A 23674-nucleotide genomic window follows, 5' to 3' on the forward strand; every position below is an offset into this window, starting at 1 on the left:
TGTTCTGCCAACCTCCCAGAGACGATCATGCTGGAATCCATCCTGGCTAAAAGATGTGCGTGCGCACCAGGGAGGGCCCTGAGTCAGCCCAGATATGAGCAATGACCAAGATGACCGGCCAGAGGGAACCTGGAAGACTGCCCCCATGGAAGCAATTTAAGCCACCCCCAAAGCACGACTCTCTCTCTCTGAGCCCACCCATGTGTCCTTTTCACATGTACTCTGCTTCTCATAAGCATTGTACCCACTTTACTGTCTTCGTCTCTCTGCTGAACTCTTTCTCCAAAGAAGATGAGGACTCAGGTCCCATTTCAAGCCAGCTGGTCCTCTTGGTCTAGTGGTTAAGAATTTGGCACTCTAACCACCATGGCTGGGGTTTAATCTCCGGTCAGGGAGCTCAGATCCCGCTTCAAGCTGATGCACCCCCACCCCCAGATCACTTCTCAATCACTTACAATAAGATCCATTTACATCTGCTAGCTATACGAAGCGCCAGGGTGGAGGGGCACCTGTGTGTGTGTTTGGTTGTGCCTAGCTACACATCGGAGCAGGGGCCTGACTTGCAAAGAAATCTTAAAGCTGGCAAGTTCTTCCTTGTGTGACCAATCACAGAATTTGCTGTGTGATTGTTTGCTCTTTCCCTCAGGAAAGGTGGAAAACTTCAGCTCCCAAGTTCCTCTGTTACCAGCTAGCAGCTCTAACCCATGAAGTGTTCCCTGGAGAGTTTAGGGGCCCTAAAACATTGAGACGCTTGTAATCTAGCTCCTGAAATGCTGCAGACTCTGTTTTGCTGACATTCCCACAATCAAGCCAGCGGCAAGGGCCCACCAACAGTGCAAATGGTGTTTTCCGACAAGGTAAATATTTATTCATTTGCAAACAATAAACAGATAAGTATTTATTAAGTGCCTATTATATGTGCCAGGCAATAGAGATGCAATGAAATATATGACAGGCCCTCATGGAAATTGCAACTTGATATGAGGATTATTTCTTTAGATTTGAAATTGTCATGGACACCCTCAGCCGTAAGTATTTGGTTATACTTTTAGTAACTCTTGCCTGGACAAAAAGAACAGAAAGCTATCGTGAATCCTGTAATAGATGAATTTATATTTCTTCATCCACAAATCTAATTACATTTGAAAATATGTATCACATATTTAGGAAACACTTCAGAAATATTCGAAAAATGCTTAGTCCCCTGAGAAATAGTAATAGCTAACATTTGCCAAGCACTACGATGAACTAGGTGCTGCTGTTGACTGAAAAGAAATTCACAACCTAAAAGGTGAGAATTATGTTTTATTTGGTGGACAAAACTGAGGACTTAAGCCCGGGATTCAGCCTCTCAGGTAGCTCTGAGAAACTGCTCTGGGGAGGTAAGGGAGAGACCAGGAGATATAGGAGTTTTTGCAACAAAGGCTATGTAGTCGAAATTTCAAAAGATTACAGTTAATTAAAGAAAACCAGATCTCAAGTTAAGGAATTTAGTGCTTTTCTGTGTCTGGGAAGATGCGAGAGTCTGTATTCACTGAGATCATTCCTCTGATATGCACCTCAGCTATGTGGGGACAGCATCCTGATTTTCTCCATCCTGAATCCCCACAGGGAGCACCACTGGGGTGACTGCATTGTTGAGGACTTGGCATTGGGCTGCTGCCTGTTTATCTCCATCCTGAATTCCTTCAGGGCTCACCAGGGTGGTTGTAGTGGCTTGATGGCTGCAACATCCTTTGTTTGCTGACATGGTGGGCCACATTTTTTACTCATACTACCAAGTGCTTTCCATAATTTACAGTCTTTAATCTTTACATCAGGAACCCTATGAAGCAGATACAATTGCAATCTCCATTTTACAGATAAGGAAATTGAGCCTTAGAGAGGTTAAGTAATCTCTCTCAGATTACATAGCCAGCAACTAGTAGTAAGGATTCAAACCCGAATTGAACTATGGAGCCCAACAGCTACTTATCTACCCGGACTTCCCCTGAATTACACACAAGCACACATGCCCACACATACACACACACACACACACCTCTGCATAAACACACACTAGGTCCCCCACACTGGCTGGGATTCACTGGCCTACCGAATAAAAGTCAGTCTACCTGGTCTATTCTTTGTGGTCAATAGATTTTTGAATGAATGAATGTATTTAGCATCTAATATATGTGTGCATTCAACAAAGTAGTCTTTTTATTGAAGTATAGTTGATTTACAACGTTAATTTCTGCTATACAGCAAAGCGATTCAGTTATACATATATATACTTTCTTTTTTATGTTCTTTTCTATTATGTTTTATCTCAGGATATTGAATATATGAGGGTGAGTCAAAAATTATCTGCACTCTGACTGTAGAATTTATTTTAATTAACTTTTAGAAAAGACAAATACATCATTTCTCAATGTAATCTCCTTGCTTTTCAATTCACTTTGTCCATCTGTCAACAAGCTTTCATATTCCCTCATTAAAAAATGATTTAGGGTGAGCTGCAAGCCACAAATGCACCACAGTCTTCACTTCATCAGAAGTGAATCTTCGTCTTCGTAGGGCTGCTAACACTAGTGCGACCTTCCTTGAACTTCTCTATCCATTCACACACACTTCTTAGAGACAAAACACTTTCTCCATACTGTGCACAAAGTCTTCGATAAATAGCGGCACCAGGTACACCCTCAGACCAAAAAACAAATCACTGCACACTGCTCTTCTTTCGTGCAAATCACAAGTGGGGCATCCATTTTTGCTTACACTGCAGTTACAAATGAACTGATATAACACTTTCACACCTGCACAGCAGTGACTGGGCAGACTTTAGCCTTGAACAGAGAGCACTGATAAAATAGTGTGGCCAACAGAAGTTTTAATATAACCGGAGTGCGGATAATTTTTGACTCACCCTCACAGTTCCCTATGCTATACAGCAGGACCTTGTTTATCCATTCTGTATATAACATGTTGCATCTGCTAACCCCAAACTCCCAGTCCATCCCTCCCCCATCCCTTCCCCCTTGGCAACCACAAGTCTGTTCTCTATGTCTGTGAACCTGTTTCTGTTTTGTAGATAGGTCCGTTTGTGCCATATTTTAGATTCCACATGTAAATGGTATCATAGGGTATTTGTCTTTCTCTTTCTGACTTACTTCACTTTGTATGACAATCTCTAGTTGCATCCATGTTGCTGCAAATGGCATTAGTTTGTTCTTTTGTATGGCTGAGTAATATTCCATTTTATCTCTGCACCACATCTTCTTTATCCATTCATCTGTCAATGGACATTTAGGTTATCTCCATGTCTTGACTATCGTGAATAGTGCTGCTTTGAACACAGGCATGCATTATCTTTTTGGATTATAGCTTTGTCTGGATATATGCCCAGGAGTGGGATTGCTGAATCATATGATAGTTCTATTTTTAGTTTTAGGAACCCTGCATACTGCTTTCCATAGTGGCTGCATCAACTTACATTCCCACCAACCGCGTGGGAGGATTCCCTTCTCTCCACACCCTCTCCAGCAACAAAGCAATTATTGAACACCTACTATGAGCCAAGCACTGGGTTTATAGTGATGAACAAAAACTCTCCTCTCACAGATCCTATATTCTAGTGGAGAGAAAGGGAGTGTGGATGAAAAAAGTTGCTGGCCATATCAGCAAACAAAGGATGTTGAGGCCATCAAGCCATCAGCCACTACCACTGCTCCCCAGTGATGAGCTTGAAGGAACTCAGAATGGGAAAGAACAGGATACTGGCCTTAGATAGCTAAAGTGCATCTCAAAGGAATGATTTCAATGAGCCCAGACTCTTGCATCTTCCCATACATAGAAAAGTGCTAAACTCCTTAAGTTGAGATACCTGATTTTCTTCATGTTGTCATTATTATTATTATTATTATTATTATTATTATTATTTTGGCCACACCATGTGGCTTGTGGGATCTTAGCTCCCCGAGTAGGGATCGAACCTGTGCCCCCTGTAGTGGAAGCATGGAGTCCTAACCTCTGGACGGTCAGGGAATTCTCTGATTTTCTTTAATTAACATTAATCTTTTGACGTTCCAACTACCTGATCTTTGTTGCAAAACTCCTACACATCTTGGCTCCTCCCTTACCTCTTTGGAGCAGTCTCTATCTGATAAGCTACCTCTCAGGCTTGAAGTCCTCAGAAAGTCCACCGAATAAAACAAAATTCTCAACTTTTAGGTTGTGCATTTTTTTTCAGTCAACAGGAGTGTATAGTAACAGAGTATATAATATGATGTCAGAGAGTGATAAGTGCTAAGATAATAAAAACAAAGTTAGGGATAGAGAGTACTAGAGGCCCTATTTTAGTTTGAGTGACATTTGTTCAAAGGCTTGGAAAAAGTGCATGGAGAGCATTCCAACCAGAGAAGACGATATTCAAAGCCCTGAAGGAGACGTGAGGGAATTTGCTTGCCATGTTTGAGGAATAGTGGGGAGACCAGTATGACTAGAAAAAAGCAAGGAATGAAATTTCTGCTTTTATACGGAATTTTCTCTACACACACCTTTTCCTTCTGGAGCCTTATGAATATACCTAAAATGTTACTGTCTATGTAAAGTAGTTCCATCCTTTCCTTGTGACTAAGTGATGATTCATCAAAAGAAACATACAAAGTAGAAGAAGGTAAATAGACAGGGTTGGGGATATTAGCCAGCTTGCTACATCAGCCACCTCTAATCTGCAAAACTCTGATAGGGGCCTCTTTAAATGGTAAAAAAATAATCTAGTGACAGTGAAGAGTGATATGAACTTTAAAACATTATGAATACAATTAAAAATCTGAAAATAAAACCATTACATTTACAGCAGTATCAAAAAGAATAAAACATTCAGAAATAAATTTAACAGAAGAAATGTAAAACTTATGCAGCAAAGGCTACAAACCATTGCTGAAAGAAATTTTTAAAAACTTAAATAGAATGAAGGACATCCATGTTCATAGATCAGAAGACAATATTAAGATGGCAATACTTCCCAAATTGATCTGCAGATTCAATACAATTCCTATCATAATCACAGCTGGAATCATTGTAGAAATTGACAAGCTTATCCTAAAATTTACATGGAAACCAGAGGTATCCAGAATAGCCTTATTCTTGAAAAAGAACAAAGTAGGAGGACTCACACTTCCTGATTTCAAAACTTACTGCAAAGCAACAGTAATTAAGACAGTGGTATTGGCATAAGAATAGACATACAGATCGATGGAATAGAATTAAGAATCCAGAAATAAAACTTCACATTTACAGTCAAGTGATTTTTGACAAAAGTGCTGAGATAATAGAAAAATAATTGTACATATTATTTTTATATAATATATAAGAATTTTTATATTACATATATATGCCCCTGGTTCCTGGCACAGAGCTCCTAAAACCCGTGTAATTTCTTAAGTGATAAGAGCACTGGGAACACCTTTTGTTCCAATATTTGATCTTTGACCCCAGTTCCTTACAGAGTTCTTAAATTCCTTAGAATTTCCTGGGTGATACCAGTGTCTTTTGTTCTAATGAGATGACTCTTGGTGGGCTCCTGGATGGGGGATGGTCACCAGAAAGACCAAAACATGATTAGAAACTTGGAATTTTCAGCCCCATCTCCCATTATCCAGAGATAGGAGAAGGGCTAGAAATGGAATTAATGATCAATCACCCAAAAGTGATGAAGTCTTCAAAGAATCCCAAAAGTACAGGGTTCAAAGACCTTCTGGGTTGATGAACAGATGATGGTGCTGGCACAGTGGCACACCTGGAGAGAGCATGGAAGCTCTGTGCTCCTTCCTACATACCTTGCCTATGCATCTCTTCCATCTGGATGTTCATATGTATCCTTTATCAAACCCTTTTACAATAAACCAGTAAACAGTAAGTAAACTGTTTTCCTGAGTTCTGTGAGCTGTTCTAGCAAATTAATCAAAACTGAGGAGATGGCTGTGGGAATCTCAGGTATGTAGCTGACTGGTCAAAAGCATAGCTAACAACCTGGACTTGCGATTGGCCTCTGAAGTGGGGTGGAGTTAGCCTTATGGGACTGAATGTTATCTTAATCTGTGGGATCTGATGTTATCTCCAGGTAGATAATGTCAGAATTGAGTTAAATTGTAACACACCCAGTTAGTGTCACAGAATTGCTTGATGTGGGGAAAACTCCCACGCATCTGGTGTCAGAAGTGTTGTAAGTGTGGTAGTAATGTAAGAGTAAAGGAGAAACACAGGAAGAGGACTGGAATTTTCCTACTGATGTGCCAAAACAATTCAACTGGGAGAAAGAATAGTCTTTCCAACAAATGGTGCTGCGATAAGTGGACATTCACATGTAAAAGAATGAAGTTGGACACCTACTTCACACAATACACAAAAATTAACTCAAAATGGATCAAAGTTCTAAATGAAAGAGCTAAAAATATAAAACTCTTAGAAGAAAACATAAGGACTTAGCTTCAGATTTGGCAATGGTTTCTTAGTTATCACACCAAAAGCACAAGCAATAAAAGAAAAGATAGATAAATTAGATTTCTTTAAACTTAAAAACTTTGGGGCTTTAAAAGACACTACAAAATGGGAGAAAATATTTGCAAATCATATATCTAATAAGAAACTTGTACCTAAGATATATCTTTAAAAACTCTCTTACAACTCAATAATAAAGACATATAACCAATTAAAATTTGACAAATAATCTGATTAGACATTTCTCCAAAGAAGATAAACAAATGGCCAATGAAGAACATGAGAAGAGGGGCTTCCTAGATGGCGCAGTGGTTAAGAATCTGCCTGCCAATGCAGAGGACATGGGTTCGATCCCTGCTCCAGGAAGATCCCACATACCATGGAGCAACTAAGCCCATGTGCCACAACTATTGAGCCCATGTGCTGCAACTACCAAAGCCCATGCGCCTAATGCCCATGCTCCACAAGAGAAGCCATGACAATGAGGAGCCCACGCACCATAATGAAGAGTAGCCCCCGCTTGCTGCAACTAGAGAAAGACTGTGTGCAGAAACAAAGACCCAACACAGCCAATAAATAAATAAATTTATTTTAAAAAAAAGAACATGAGAAGATGTTCAATATCATTAGTCATCAGGGAAACGCAAATCAAAACCACAATGAGAGACCACTTCATACCTACTAGAATGGCTATAATAAAAAAGACAGATAATAACAAGTGTTTCTGAGGATGTGAAAAAATTGGAACCCTTATACACTGCTGATGGGAATGTAAAATGATGTAGCCACTTTGGGAAAAAAGTCTGGTAGCTCCTTAAAAAGTTAAACACAGAGTTACCATTTAACCCAGCAATTCCAATCCTAAGTATATATACCCAAGAGAAATGAAAACATATACTCACACAAAAACATATTCAAAAATGTTCAAATAATAGCCCCAAGTTGGAAACAACTCAAATGCCCATCAACCAACAAATGGATAAACAAAATGTGGTACATACATACAAGGGAATATTATTCAGCCACAAAAAGGAATGATACATAGATATATGCTACAACATGGATGAACCTTAAAAACATTATGCTGAATGAAAGAAGCAAGTCACAAAAGGCCATGCTATTTAACTTCATTTATGTGAAATATTCAGAAGAGGCAAATATGTAAAGACAGAAAGTAGATCAATGATTGCCCAGGGATGGGGGGATGGGGTACTTTGGGACTGATAGCTAAAGGGTATAGGTTTTGGGCGATTTTTTAGACGATAAAAATATTTTTATTTTTATTTTTTTTATAAATTTATTTATTTATTTAATTTATTTATTGGCTGTCTTGGGTCTTCGTTGCTGCACATGGGCTTTCTCTAGTTGCTGCGAGCGGGGGCTACTCTTCATTGTGGTGCACAGGCTCCTCATTTGTAGTGGCTTCTCTTGTTGTGGAGCATGGGCCCTAGGCACGTGGGCTTCAATAGTTGTGGCACATGGGCTCAGTAGCTATGCCTCATGGGCTCTAGAGCACAGGCTCAATAGTTGTGGCACACGGGCTTAGTTGCTCTGCAGCATGTGGAGTCTTCCCAGGGCAGGGCTCAAACCCTTGTCCCCTGCATTGGCAGGCAGATTCTTTACCACTGCGCCACCTAGGAAGTCCAAAATATTTTTAAATTGATTACGGTTATGGTTGCACAACTCTGTGAATATACTAAAAACTATTTAATTATACACTTTAAGTGGGTAAAGTTTGTGGTATGTGATTTATATCTCAATAAAGCTTTACAAAAAATTACAATGAAGCAATTCAACTACCAGCTGATAGAATATGGTAATGGTGTCAGTGAAGAATGGTATTTGCTTTAACAATGGACTAGTGTATATGTAATGGACAAACCAAACCAAATAGCACAGAGAGAACAAGAGCAAGGAAGATAAAAAGTACCAGGTGCTGAAGACATGGAGTTAAGACAGGTTCGTGTCTTAACCCTGTAGTGGTCACAGTCTGGTGGTGAAACTTATGTTTCATTAAACAAACACTTACATAGCACTTACAAAGTGCCAGACATGGTCTCAGTTCTTTTCAAATATCAAATAAGTTCATCCTCTGAAAAAGTCAATAATATATCAGTAATTATATTACATGTAAATTGTTATTTACATGTAATAGTTACTTGAAATAATTATTTCAAGTAAAAGACAAAGGTTGGCAGATTGTATTTTTTTAAAAGTCTACCTATATACTACTGACAAAAGACAAGATAAAAAGTCCAAAAGGTTAAAAACAAAGGATTAAAAAAGTACCATTTATCAGAATGGCCATCATCACAAAATCTGGAAACAACAAATGTTGGAGAGGGTGTGGAGAAAAGGGAACTCTCCTGCACTGTTGGTGGGAATGTAAGTTGGTACAGCCACTATGGAAAACAATTTGGAGGTTCCTTAAAAAACTACAAATAGAACTACCATATGATCCAGTAACCCCACTACTGGGCATATACCTAAAGAAAATCATAATCCCAAAAGAAACTTGTACCATAATGTTTATTGCAGCACTATTTACAATAGCAAGGACATGGAAGCAACCTAAATGCCCATCAACAAATGAATGGATAAAGAAGAGGTGGCATATATACACAATAGAATATTACTCAGCTATAAAAAGGGATGAGATGGAGCTATATGTAATGAGGTGGATAGAACTACAGTGTGTCATACAGAGTGAAGTAAGTCAGAAAGAGAAAGACAAATATTGTATGCTAACTCACATATACGGAATCTAAAAATGGTGCTGATGAACTCAGTGACAAGAACAAGGATGCAGATACAGAGAATGGACTGGAGAACTCGGGGTATGAGAGGGGGCGGGGGGTGAAGGGGAAACTGAGACGAAGAGAGAGAGTAGCACAGACATATATATACTACCAACTGTAAAATAGTCAGTGGGAAGTTGTTGTATAACAAAGGGAGTCCAACTCGAGGATGGAAGATGCCTTAGAGGACTGGGGCAGGGAGGGTGGGGGGGACTCGAGGAGGGGGAGTCAAGAAAGGGAGGGAATACAGGGATATGTGTATAAAAACAGATGATTGAACCTGGTGTACCCCCCAAAAAATAAAAATAAAAAAAAAATAAAAAAAAAAAGAGAAGGACAAATATTGTATGCTAATTCACATATACGGAATCTAAAACTGGTACTGATGAACTCAGTGACAAGAACAAGGACGCAGATACAGAGAATGGACTGGAGAACTCAAGGTATGGGAGGGGGCGGGGGGTGAAGGGGAAGCTGAGACGAAGCGAGAGAGTAGCACAGACATATATATACTACCAACTGTAAAATAGATAGTCAGTGGGAAGTTGTTGTATAACAAAGGGAGTCCAACTCGAGGATGGAAGATGCCTTAGAGGACTGGGGCGGGGAGGGTGGGGGGGACTCGAGGCGGGGGGAGTCAAGGAAGGGAGGGAATACGGGGATATGTGTATAAAAACAGATGATTGAACTTGGTGTACCCCCCAGAAAATAATAATAAAAAAAATAAAAAAATAAAAAAAAAGTACCATTTAAATACTAAGAAAAAAGTTTGTGTAGTTACACTAATATCACATAAAATAGAATTTAAGGCAAGAAGTCTTACTAAATATATAAAGGAACAATTCATATATAAAAATGATTAGTCTACCAGGAAGATATAATAATTCAAAAGCTGTATGTACACTGTACTATATCTCGAAAATTGATAAGACAAAAATGGAATCAGAACTAAAAAAAGAAATAAAGAAATTCACAATGAGAGTGGAAGACTTTAATGCAATGCTACTGAAAGCATGGTCTATAAACCAGTTGATGATGAGATAATCATAGAAACTGAGCATAGCATTTATAAATCTTTATAGTACTTTGACATTGTTGCAATTTTTTTTAATGAAAGTAAACATCTACAACAGATTGGAAAAAAACTGGTTCTTCACCACAAATACTTTGAGAAAGCACTACATTAATACATCATTCTCAATAGCTGGTAGAACAGATCTCTTGGGCCATTTTCAGTTTTCCCAACTTCTGACTGATGGCTCCTTCTCAACTTCAGTTTCTGGAAGGTGTGGGGGTGAAAATCAAACTCTAATGAGAAACAGAGTAAAGTGGAAGTTGAGGAATGAGAAGTTTAGAAAACGTTAATCAGGTTAAATTTTTTTAAAAAGTTATGAACTATGGAGAATATGGTGGAGGAGAAGCTGCTGCCCCAGGAGAAGGAGGAGGTGGAGGTGGCCCAGGTCCAGGTCCCTACCCCGGCCCCAGACTCGGCTCCGACTCCTGCCTCGGCTCCAGTCCCAGCCCCTGCCCTGGCCCAGGCTCCAGCCCTGTCCCCATTCCCATCCCTAGCCTCTGCCCCTGATGAGGCTGAAAGCAAGAGACACATCCCAATTCAAAGGCAGTGTGCTGATCTAGAGAGGTTAGCTTTCGTAACTGAAGGGGATTTTGACTCTGCCAATTCACTGAACTCAGATAATCTTGATGCAGGAAACAAACAGGTTTGTCCATTGTGCCCCAAGGAAAAATTCAGAGCTTGTAATAGTCATAAGCTTCATTGTCACCTTCAAAATTTACACTGGAAAGTCTCAGTTGAATTTGAAGTTTACAGGATGTGCATCTGTCACTTACCTTGTTGACCAGTGAAACCAAACATTATTGGAGAACAGATATCCAGTAAAATGGGTGCCCATTATCATTGTATTATTTGTTCAGCAGCAATCACCAGAAGGACGCATATGCTAGGACGTGTTAGGCGCCATGTGAATAAAGGAGAGACTAAATCCAGGTATATTGCTGCTTCTGCTGCTAAACCACCTAATGAAATTTTGAAAGAGGCAGACACAGATGTACAAGTTTGTTCCAACTATCCTGTACCTCAGAAAACAGATTCCTATTTTAATCCCAAAATGAAACTAAATAGGCAGCTAATATTCTGTACACTGGCTGCTTGGCTAAGGAACGAAAACCTTTGGAACGTCTAGATGCCTTTGGAGCTACTGGGATAATGGGATTAAAATGGGCAAAACATCTTGGAAATGCAGTCAAGGTCACAATTAATGATTTGAATGAAAACTGTGATGTTGATTCAGGAGAACTGCCATTTAAACAAATTGAAAGTGCTGGTGGATGGTAAGGAGAAGGAAGAGAGTGACGATATTCTTGAAGGAGAGGAAAACCTTGGTAATATTAAGGTGACCAAAATGGATGCCAATGTACTGATGCATTTGAGACCTTTTGATTTCATACACCTAGACCCTTTTGGAACATCTGTGAACTATCTCAATTCTGCATTCAGAAATATAAGAAACCTTGGCATAGTGTCAGTGACTTCTACAGATATCAGTTCTTTATATGCCAAGGCACAACATGTTGCCTGGCGTCACTACAGCTGTAACATTGTCCAAACTATTACAAGGAGCTAGCAGCCAGAATTGTTGTAGCCGCAGTGGCAAGAGCTGCAGCCCGTTGTAACAAAGGCATAGAAGTGCTGTTTGCAGTGGCTTTGGAACATTTTGTGTTGGTTGTTGTGAGAGTTTTGAGGGGGCCTACTTCTGCAGATGAAACAGCCAAGAAGATTCAATACCTAATCCACTGTCAGTGGTGTGAAGAGAGAATTTTTCAGAAGGATGGTAATATGATAGAAGAAAACCCATACAGACAGCTACCCTGTAACTGTCATGGAAGCATGCCTGGAAAGACAGCAATAGAACTTGGACCTCTATGGTCAAGTTTCCTTTTCAAAACTGGATTCCTCAAAAGAATGCTATTTGAATCTCTTCACCATGGTTTAGATGACACTCAGACTCTAATAAAAACATTAATCTTTGAGTCCGAGTATATTCCTCAAAGTCAGTTTTTCAGTTCATGCACCTTCAAATCTCAACAAGCAAGAAGAATATGGTGTATTTATTAAAACTACAGATGATACCACAACAGATAATTGCATTGCACAAGGAAAGAGAAAAAGTAATGAATCAACCACAAATTTAGCCAAGAGGCCAAAGACTGATGTCAATACTGAATATCCTGCCTTTTATTACAACATCCACAGATACAGCATTAAAGGAACGAATATGCCAAAGCTAAAAAAGTTTTTGTGCTATCTTTCTCAAGCAGGCTTTCGAGTAAGCCGAACTCACTTTGACCCAATGGGTGTCCATACAGATGCACCTCTAATGCAGTTTAAATCTATCCTTTTAAAGTACAGCACCCCCATCTACACTGGAGGACAGTCAGAGGGTCATGTCCAATCAGCATCCGAAGATACAGTAGCCAACAGGGTTGAAATGTCACTGAATGACAAAGCAGAAGCAAGCAGTTGCAGAAGATGGTAAATGCAAAAAAAAAAAATTTGTTCCCAGATGTCTGGGTTGATGGCCTAATAGTTCTCTATACTAACTGTAGTGCTTTTGCTATTCTTTCAATTCAGCTGTGTAAAAATAAAAAACAGTGTTGTTTTCATTCAGAAAATTAGCAGTTTCTAACTTAGCTGGTTTGGGACCTATGCTTTCCAAATTTTTCTTATTTTAAAGAAAACTTAAAATTTTAATGAAAACATTTCATGTGAAGCCAAGTTTGTGACTGAAATCACCCTACTGTTTAATAACTCAGAAAATTTTCATGTGCAAAGTGTTTGGAATTTTATGTATGTTATGGAAGCCATCCTTTACTATTCTTAATCACATCTCTACTTAAACTGATTCACGATGTTTATGTTTTTCTGTTTGTAGTGTGTAAGATGAAGCCAGAAGCCTTTCATTAAAATGACCCTAAATAGAATAGGAGGAACAATGTCATTTCAGGTCATTAATATATTATTTCACAAATACAAGCTAAAATATAGTCCCAATTTCAAGAAATCATACCTCTCCCCAAACTGATCTTTTATTACTAGCTTTTGAGAAATTAAATACTTCCTTGAGATAGAAATACATTTTCTTACAAGTTTAAGGTCTAGGCAACTAAACGTCAGAGTATGATTTTGTTAAAGTAAATTGAGACCAATGTTCTAATATAGCGATTGTTCACAAGCACTAAATTCTGAAGAGGGGAGATTTTGTTTTGAATTAAGCAAATTGGGTGATCTCAAGCACCTCAGCTAATACACGTACAATATTCATTCGCTTGGTTGTGCTACCTCTCAGAAGTAAAACTTGTCACCTTATGAATTTAAAAAAAAAAGTTATATAGAGAGCAGTAACTTAAAGGAGAAGTAGATTATACGAAGGGTTAATTCAACCTCTGGTCTCCAACTTCTCCCCATGCAATACTCCCTTAAGTACCACAGCAGATCAGAGGTTTTATTTTCTAGAAAAACTAAACCAGAGAGGCTCTAAGACTTTAAGAAATCAGGCATTGTGGAGGGCAGGGATGAATCCCTGGACTAAAAATAGAGGAGTTAAGTGAAAGACTACATAGCAAATGATTAGATCCCTAACTCCCTTTTTCTGCTCCCAGAATGCCAGAAGTCATCTGGCAATCTCCTAAGTAAGAGAAAGGTAGATTCATCTCTAAGAACCTGGAAAAAAAAAACAAAAAACAAACAAACAAACAAACAAACAAATCCACAGATACTGGCAGTTTGGGTGCTCCAAAAGGTTTGCTCTCAGGGAAAGTTCTCACTGTGTACAAAAGACTTCAAGCATCTTTAGTGCCTCAGCCTAGCAAATGAAATGACAGCCAAAGCGCATCTGACATTTGAGGATAGCCTCCAAGAAGAAAGGCATAAAGCAAAACAAACAAACTGTGGTAGCCAGTCTCCAAAATGGCCTCCAATCATCTCCCATCTTTTTATATTGTCCCCTGCCATACTGTACATGTATTTTGCAGTGTGACCAATTGCATACATTACAAGTGATGGTATAAAAGTTCCAAGGTCAGGTTGTAAAAGACTAGAGTGCAATTTCTATCTTAGATTCTCTCACTCTCACACTTGCTCTCTCGTATCTTACTCTGAGAGAAAGAAGCTGCCATGTTGAGAACAGGGTGATTAACCTTTCCAGCTTGCCTGACTGAAGGGATTCCCAGGAGGCAAAACCTTCAGAGCTAAAATCAGGAGACAACCAGGTAACCTGTTGGTCACTCTAGTTGTGAGCAACCCTATGGAAAGATCCATGTGGGGGAGAACTGAACCCTCTGGCCAATAGCCTGTCAACAACCATGTAAGTGACCTTGAAAGTGGATTCTCCAGCTCCAGTGGAGCTTTGAGATGACTGCAGCTCCAGCTAACCCCATGCAACCTTGGGAGAGACCCTAAGTCTCTTATAGAGACTCACCCACCTAATCAATGCCACTCCCAAATTCTTGACCTTCGCAAACTGTGTGAGATAATAGCCATCTGTTGTTTTTTTTTTTTTTGGGGGGGGGTACACCAGGTTCAGTCATCTGTTTCTATACACATATCCCCGCATTCCCTCCCTTCCCTGACTCCCCCTGCCTCGAGTCCCCCCCACCCTCCCTAAGCTGGGGGGTAATTTGCTAAGCTGCAATAGATAACTAATACACAAACAGAAAAATGAAAAAGGTTATTAATATTTCAAAAAAGATATGATATAGCATTTCATGAAACAAGATCAGGATTCTATCCCAAAGAGGAATGTGTTAAATTGACTACAATAATGGCCTCAATTGGTTAATGCCTCCCTGTATTCATACACTTTGATAGTGTTCTCCCACACTGACTTGGCCATGTGTCTTGCTTTGGGAGAATAGCATGACTCAGAGACTTAAAAAGCACTTGCACATTGAAGCTTAGTCTCTTGCTATTCTTGAGACCCAGATATCATGTGAGCAATGCTGGACTAACCAGCTGAAGGATAATAAACTAGACAGAAGAGAGCAAAGGCACCCAAGATGACAGCCAACCTTTACCTGCCCCAGCAGCTGTCTGCAGATACATCAGTGAGCCAAACTGAAGTCAACTGAGCCTGGCTCATAACAGCAGAGCCTCATAGCCTAGTCCAGCTCAACTTGCTGACCCACAGAATCATGAGGTAAATAGCTGGCTGTTGTCTTAAGCCACTAAGTGTTAGGGTGTTGTTAAATGTGTCATAAGGTAATTGATGCAAGAATAGATGAAGGATAAATCAGAGCTCTTGGAAATCAAAATTATGATGGTCAAAATTTTTCAATGTTTTAGTAGAAATTCTAAGAAGATAAAATCAAGAACAAAACTTTTAAAAAATAGATCTAGGTTATATCCAACCAACAGGAGTTCCAGAAAGAGAGAAAAGAGAAATTGACAGAGGTAGGGGACGAATCAAAGAAATTGTAGTATTCACTGTTGATGTCCGGTCCCTAACTCTTCATCCTTAGCACCTTAATATATATCATAATCAGCATCTGCATTTCTTAACCTAGGTTTTTTCATGGACACTGGAGCCTGCTTTGCTGCCTGCATATCAAAAAGGATAAATAAAATACTTAGGAAGTGAAACCTCCTCCTTTCCAAGTATTGGAAAACTATGTATTTCCAAAAAACAAAGTGAAAGACTTATCCAGTGAAAATTATAAAACATTACTGAAAGAAATTTTAAAAGGCATGAATATGTAGAAATACATCCCATGTTCATTGATTGGAAGATTTAATATTAAGATGTGAATTCTACCCAAAGCAATCTACAGATTCAATGCAATCCCTATCAAAATCCCAATGATGCTTTTGCAGAAATAGAAAAATCCATTCTAAAACTCATGTGGCATAGCAAAGGACCTTGAATAGCCCAAACAATCTTCAATAAGAACAAAGCGAGATGACTCAGATTTCCTGACTTCAAAACTTACTACGAAAGTACATGATCAAAATAGTATGGTCCTGGCTTACAAACAGACATACAGACAAATGGAATAGGATAGAAATCCCAGAAATAAACCCTTTAATATATGGTTAAATGATTTATGACAACGGTGCCAGGGCCATTAAATGGGGAAAGGTCAGACTTTCAACAAATACGCTGGGAAAATTGGATGTTCACATGCAACAGAATGAAGTTGTACCCTTACCTAAAATACAAAAATTAACCCAAAATAGATCAAAGAGCTAAAACTATAAAACTCTTAAAAGAAGATACAGGACAAAAGCTTCACATTGGATCATTGGATCTGGCAATGATTTCTTGGCTATGACACCAAAGGCACAAGCAACAAAAGAACAAATAGACAAATTGGACTTCATGAAATTAAAAACTTTTGTACATGAAAAGACTGTATCAGGACTTCCCTGGTGGCGCAGTAGTTAAGAATGCCTGCCAGTGCAGAGGATACGGGTTCTGAGAAGATCCCACACGCCGCGGAGCAACTAAGCCCATGCGCCACAACTACTGAGCCCGCATGCTGCCTTCGTGCCTAGAGTCCGTGTTCCACAATGAGAGAAGCCACCACAATGAGAAGCCTGTGCACTGCAATGAAGAGTAGCCCCCGCTTGACACAACTAGAGAAAGCCCACGTGCAGCAACAAAGACTCAACGCAGCCAATAAATAAATAAATAAATAAATAAATAAATAAATAAAATTATTTTTTAAAAAAAGACAGTATCAACAGAGTAAAAAGGCAATCCACAGATTGAGAGGGAATATTAGTAAATCATATATCTGAGATTAATATTCAGAACACATAGAGAACTCCTACAACAACAACAAAACAACCTGGTTCAAAATTAACAAAGGATTGAATAGACATTTTTCCAAAGAGGAAATGCAGATGGCCAACAGGCACATAGAAAGATGCTCAACATCACTAATCATCAGGGAAATGCAAATCAAAACCACAATGAGATATTACCACATACCTGTCAGAATGGCTATCATCAAAAGGACAACAAATAACAAATTTTGGTGAGGATATGGAGAAAAAGGAACTCTCATACACTGTTGGTGGGAATTGTAAATTGGTGCAGCCATTGTGGAAAACAGTATAAAGGTTTCTCAAAAAACTAAAAATAGAACAACTGTATAACTCAGCAATTCCACTCCTGGGTATATATCTGAATAAAACCAAAAATACTAATTTGAAAAGATACAGGTACTCCAATGTTCACAGCAGCATTATTTACAATAGCCAAGGTATGGAAGCAACCTAAGTGTCCATCAACAGATGAATGGATAAAGAGGATGTGGTACACACACACACACACACACACACACACACACACACACACAGTGGAATACTATTCAGCCATAAAAGATGAAATTTTGCTACTTGCAACAATGTGGATGGACTTGGAGGGCATTACGCTAAGTGAAATAGGTCAGACAGAGAAAGACTGTATTATATCACTTATATGTGGAATCTAAAAATACACCAAACTAGTGAATAAAACAAAAATGAAGCAGACTCACAGCTCTAGTGAAAAAACTAGTGGTTACCAGTGGGGAGGGGGAGATGGGCAATATATGGGGAAAGGGGGAAAAGGGTTATTAGGGGATTCTATGAAATCATTTGTGTGAAACTTTTGAAAATTGTAAAGCACTATAGAATTTAAAGAATCTTTCATTCAACAAAAAAAATTTTAATTAAAAAATTTTTAAGTTCAAAACAATGAACAAAGGACTTAGACATTTCTCCAAGTAAGATATATGAATGGCAATAAGCATGTGAAAAGATGCTCAGCATCACTGATCATTAGGGAAATGCAAATCAAAACTATGTGATACTATCTCACAACAATTAGGATGGCTGCTATTAAAAAAAAAAAGAACAGAAAATAAGTTTTGCCAAGAATGTTGAGAAACTGGAACCCCTGTGCACTTCTGGTGGAAATGTAAAATGGTATAGCCACTGTGGAAGACAGTATAGTGGTTCCTCAAAAAATTAAAAATAGAATTACCATATGATCTAGCAATTCCATTTCTGGGTATTTACCCAAAAGAAATGAAAGCAAGGTCTCAAAGAGATGTTTGCACACCCATCTTCACAATAGCTAAAATCTAGTAACAACCCAAGAGTCCACCAGCAAGTGAATGGATAAACAAAATGTGGTATATACATACAATGGAATAATGTTCAGCCTTAAAAAAGCAGGAAGTTCTGACATGTGCTACAATGTGCATGAACTCTGAGGACATTATGCTAATGAAATAAGCTAGTTACAGAAGGGTAAATGCTATATGATTGTATGAGATACTCAGAGTAGTCAAAATCATAGAGACAGAAAATAGAATGGTGGTTGCCAGGAGCTGGTGAAAGGCAGAAATGGGGAGTTATTGCTTAATGGGTAAAGAGTTTCAGTTTTACAAGATGAAAAGAGTTACAGAGATGGATGGGTTGACAGTTTCACAAATTATGAATGTATTTAATATCACTGAACTATACACTTTAAAAATGGTTAAGATGGTAAGTTATATTTTAGCTGTGTTTGACCACAATAAAAAAGTTGGAGGGACTTCCCAGGTGGCACAGTGGTTGAGAATCCACCTGCCAGTGCAGGGGACATGGGTTCATTCCCTGCTCCAGGAGGATCCCATATGCCGCAGAGCAACTAAGCCCGTGAGCCACAACAATTGAGCCTGTGCTCTAGAGCCCATGAGCCACAACTGTTGAGCCTGTGTGCTGCAACTACTTAAGCCCATGCACCTAGAGCCCATGCTCCACAACAAGAGAAGCAACCACAATGAGGAGCCCATGCACTACAATAAAGAGTAGCCCCCACTCACCGCAACTAGAGAAAGCTTGTGTGCAGCAACAAAGACCCAAAGCAGCCAATCAATCAATCAGTAAAAATTAAAATTAAAAAAAGTTGGAAAAAAATGAGAAATTTTCAAGTCATCCTGAAAGCCAGAAGACAATGGAATGATGTTTTCAAAATTAAGAAAGAAATTTATTTTCAAAGTATAATCCTATACCCAGCCAAACTATCACTCAAGTTCAAAATTATAATAAAGACACTGACAGTGATTCAGGAGCTCAAAAAATTCACCTGGCATTCCTTCACTCATTCTCAAGAAGTCACCCATAAAAATGATTAAATAAATCGGGGAGAAAAAAGACATACTGTCCAGGAGACAGGAGAAACCACACAGGACAGTACAACATCTGTGTACCAGGTCTAGAAAGCAACCAGTCCAGACTGGAACAGGAGGAGAGGTCTGTGGGAGAAATGCCTCCAGAAAAACATATGGACTACTAGATTGTTTGATATGTTTCAACATTTGGAAATATTATTACGATGTGTTTGACAGATCTATTAAAGCATTTAGGGAAAAATAGTGATAGATATTGAAAAAACTAAGCAAATGAGAAAAGGGGGAAGTAAATAATACCATAAGGGAAAAAAAGCTCTATGAGAGAAGGAACAAAATCAGCCATTAGGTCAGCGGTAAATAACATTTACACAATCAAAAGAATATAAATAATTTTTCTAATTAGTAAAAAATACAATATAACTATATTGGGACAGTAAAAGATGAGGTGTAAGTGATTACTCATCATAAGGTAGTTAATAGATGGATAATGAAAATTATTAAATTAAGAAATGCAACATAGTCATATTGGGTTGACCAAAAAGTTTGTTTGGGTTTTTCCATAAGATCATATGGAAAAATCCGAACGAACATTTTGGCCAACCCAATATTATCTTACAGGTAAAGATTTAAATAAACAGATAAAAGAAGTGAAAGTGGTGGCTTTAGGGAAGAGGGACTAGGAGTGGGAGAGCCAAAAGATCACACAATAGGTCTGCTGGGAACACCCTCCCCACCCACCCATCCTTTAAGATTCTGCTCAGCCTTTCATAGAAATTTTCCTCCTCTAGGTAGAGACATATACTTCCCTCCAAGATTCCCTGTTCCTAGGCCTGTGTCAAAGCACTCATTACCCTGTATTTTCATTTTCCCTTTGTGGTCTAAGTATGCATGTGACTTGGGCCCCTTGAGGGCAGGCACCTGTCTTCTCTTTATAATCTTAGCACCTATCACACAACTGCCACTCAAAGTTGGTTGAATGAATAAAACAAGGAATGAGGTGGGGAGTGGATTTAGAGAACAGGAGAGAACAAAAGGTAAGGGGTCTCCCTCTACTTTACAAATTCCAATTAGTCCATATTTTTTGTGTGATTGGCTGGGGCTGCTCCCTACTTCACAAGAATCTCTGGTTGCAAAGGACTAAGGGTGGCAACTATTGTGTCCAATTTTGCATAACTTCTGCACTTTATAAGTATTATTTAGGCTAACAAACGATTTTTTAGCAATATATGTGGAAGGCTTTTTAAAACACAGTACATAAATACAAAAGATGGGTGAAGCAATTACAGACAGACCTGAATTACACCACAGCTCTCTTTTTTCCGTACTGTCTCTTTAAATAGCCCCCTCCCAGCTCCCCAAACTTCCTTTCTAGTGACTCTAGGGTGTTCCCATTTCCCTACAGGGCTGTGAGAGCACAAGTCCCTAGTAAAGAAAATGCCAGAAAATGCCGAGAGCCACAGGCTGGACAGGAGAGGTCTGTGCAGGACGGAGGGATGGGAGGGATGGGAGGGATGGGAGTAAGGGAAGGAAGCAGCCGCTTCTCTGACCGCCCGATTTCCAGCATCCTCCGTCACCCCTCCCTTCCCTCTATCTACCTTGTGATGCCCGTAGAACCAGTGGGTGGGGGGCGAGGGGAAGGGGCGCAGGTCTCGAAGCAGCCGCTGCCTCTGCAGGTAGAGCTTGATGGCCTGTAGAAGCCCCAGGGCCAAGCAGAACACCAACGCCAGATGAAAGGGCCTTGCCCAATGCGTCTCGAGCCAGGAGGACTCCATCGCTCTGGGCTGCGCGGATTGCTGGGGAGTTTTCTGTAGCCCGGCTCTTGCGGGGGAGGATCCACCCACTCACTCCAGGGCAAAGCCAGCCCACCTCGTCTCGGTGCCCTCAGGCAAGATCCCCGCTTCCCCCTGAGAAAGCAAGAGCGGTGGGAGGGGCAGCTCCACGTCGGCCGGAGGAGGCAGGCGCGAGTTCCGGATTTCTAGCTCTGTATCACTTGATGCAAACCTTCATTCAGGACAACATCGTCTCATGGAGTGTCATAATTCAAGTGTGACCGTTTTCAATCACGGAACGTCTGAATTTAAGTTTTGAAATAATGTCAAAGCTGAGGTCATTGTTTTCCTTTTTTGCCCCAAAGAAATAGTAAACTACTCTGAAAAAGAACTTCTTTCCCACTGAAATGCTATCAAACCCCACAGGGGTCTGGAGGCTGGTAGTGGGTGTGTATGATCATTAGACTTGCATAGCGTGGCCTGTCCAGTGGTGTGCTGGGAAATCTTCTACAACTGGTCCTCATTCTGACTTCTGGTGCTTGCCAGTGTGCACCATGTCCTATTCCAAGCCTGCCAGCAGAGGATCCAGAACACTGAGTTGGGAAGAGATGCAAAGTAGCTACCATGACACAGTATTTCCACCACACAGATATATAAGGGCCGGCTGCATGATTTGTGGATCCCAGTTCCAAATGAAAATGTGGGGCCCCTTGTTAAAAATGTATACACAATTTCAAGATGCTGACAGCAGAGCGTTAAACCAAGCACACACCCTTATGAGTGCAGAGCCCTGGGTGACTGCTCAGATCCCAGGCCCATGAAGCCAGCCCTGGAGACAAGAGAGAGAATTCATCTCAAGAGCATAGATAATAGTAAAATATAGTAAAATAATCAGAGAGTGATGAGTTTTTAGTACTTATTACCTATCAGGTGGTAAACTAGGACCCAACAGACCTAACTTCCCAATCTGCTTTCCCCGCTTCCCAGCCTTCTTTTTACACACTGCCCACAATTCTTTTATTCATTCATTTATTTATGCTAAAAGAGGCACATGTAAGGTGTTGGATTTACAGCCCAGAACAATAAATCCAAACCCTGCTACAACTCCCTGCTTTCCTCTCCTCACTGCCTCCCGCTCCTCAGGCTGCCACCCCAGTCTCTGGAGCCAGATTTTACTTGGCAAGGGAATGGTTAAGATGCACTCCAGAGAGGATGACTCCATCTGGACCAAGTGCTGGCCCCTCAAATCCATCGTGTACCACGCATGAAGTGCATCAAGGGTTGTGGCCTACAGGAGGGAGTGTCAAAATACGTGAAAAGAAAGATGGACGTCGAGCACTCCTGAGATAACAAGGGCCAGTTATAAAATGTGTTTCTTGGAATGAGTGCCATGGAAGTCGGTGGTAACTGTAAGAAGAGCTGTTGAAATAAGAGATACAGAAGCCAAAATAAAGTGGGTTAAGAAGTGAATATGATGGCAATTTGGGGAGAAAGTACTAATCACCCTGAAAAGTCTGGCTCTGAGAAAAAGAAAATTAGGATGCTACCCAGATGGGGATTTGAGAGTGGAAGTTAGTTATTAGAAGAGAGAGGGGTTGGGATCCTTGGTGCAATCACTAGCCTTGAGCTAGAAGGAAGAAGGAAAGGTTAGGGTAGATGCAAAGTTTCACATTGTGTGGTATTTCAAACCACAACAGAGACCAGCACAAAACATAAATTTCATAAAAATCCCATAAAAAATCCCCAGATCATAGATAGTTTTGAATTATATCCACATCACTCAATTTTACAATTTCAAGATCTAGTCTCTATCTTCTTTTTTAAAAACATAAATGTTAAAATAGTTTCAAAAGCATTTTAAATTCAAAATACTTGAATTTAAGAGTACACTGAAGTCATCTGATCAAAAGTATACTAGCATAATATCAAGTTAATTAATCTCTATTCTCAACAGTAAGGTAAACAAATGCCTTTAACAATCCTTCACATTTGTTTTAATTGGGTGCAATTCAAAAAATAATAATTTTATTTGAGCCATCACATAAGTAGCATAACTATAGGGCATAACAGCCTATGCTGAGATAGGCTCTCATCTGGAATAACAGTAATAATATCAAAATAATATTGAACGTATATTACATGCCAGGCACTTCACATGCACTGTCTCCATTCTTCTAGGTAGGCCTTATCACCCACACTTTACAGCTGAGCAAACTGAAGGCTAGAAAAGCTAGGTCACTTGACCTTGATCTGTCCTCTGTATCACATGGTGCCTCCAAGGCATCATAAGACCCCTCCCCTGCCAATTCTTCTCATTACACAGACATACATAGTGAGCTATAAATGGACCAACACTTTCTAATATCAACCTGCACTCATTACTGGCTAAATAGTAACATTTTACCCTGGTAAGAAACGAAAAGGAAAATCAGCCTGAATTATACA

General features: G+C 39.6%; 1 protein-coding gene and 1 pseudogene across 1 annotated transcript in view; one reads left to right on the top strand and one right to left on the bottom strand.

Moving 5' to 3' along the window:
- LOC130837233 (cytochrome P450 4X1) overlaps nucleotides 1–21232 on the bottom strand; it is a 47944-nt gene extending 26712 nt beyond the window's left edge. Inside the window, exon 1 of the mRNA XM_057710048.1 lies at nucleotides 21056–21232. Coding sequence (XP_057566031.1) covers nucleotides 21056–21232 — 177 coding nt within the window. The remainder of the gene's footprint in view (nucleotides 1–21055) is intronic.
- Nucleotides 10679–12835, top strand: LOC130837222 (TRMT1-like protein; annotated as a pseudogene).
- Nucleotides 21233–23674: the final 2442 nt, after the last annotated feature.

Source organism: Hippopotamus amphibius, chromosome 1 (assembly GCF_030028045.1).
Source record: "Hippopotamus amphibius kiboko isolate mHipAmp2 chromosome 1, mHipAmp2.hap2, whole genome shotgun sequence".
NCBI lineage: Eukaryota > Metazoa > Chordata > Mammalia > Artiodactyla > Hippopotamidae > Hippopotamus > Hippopotamus amphibius.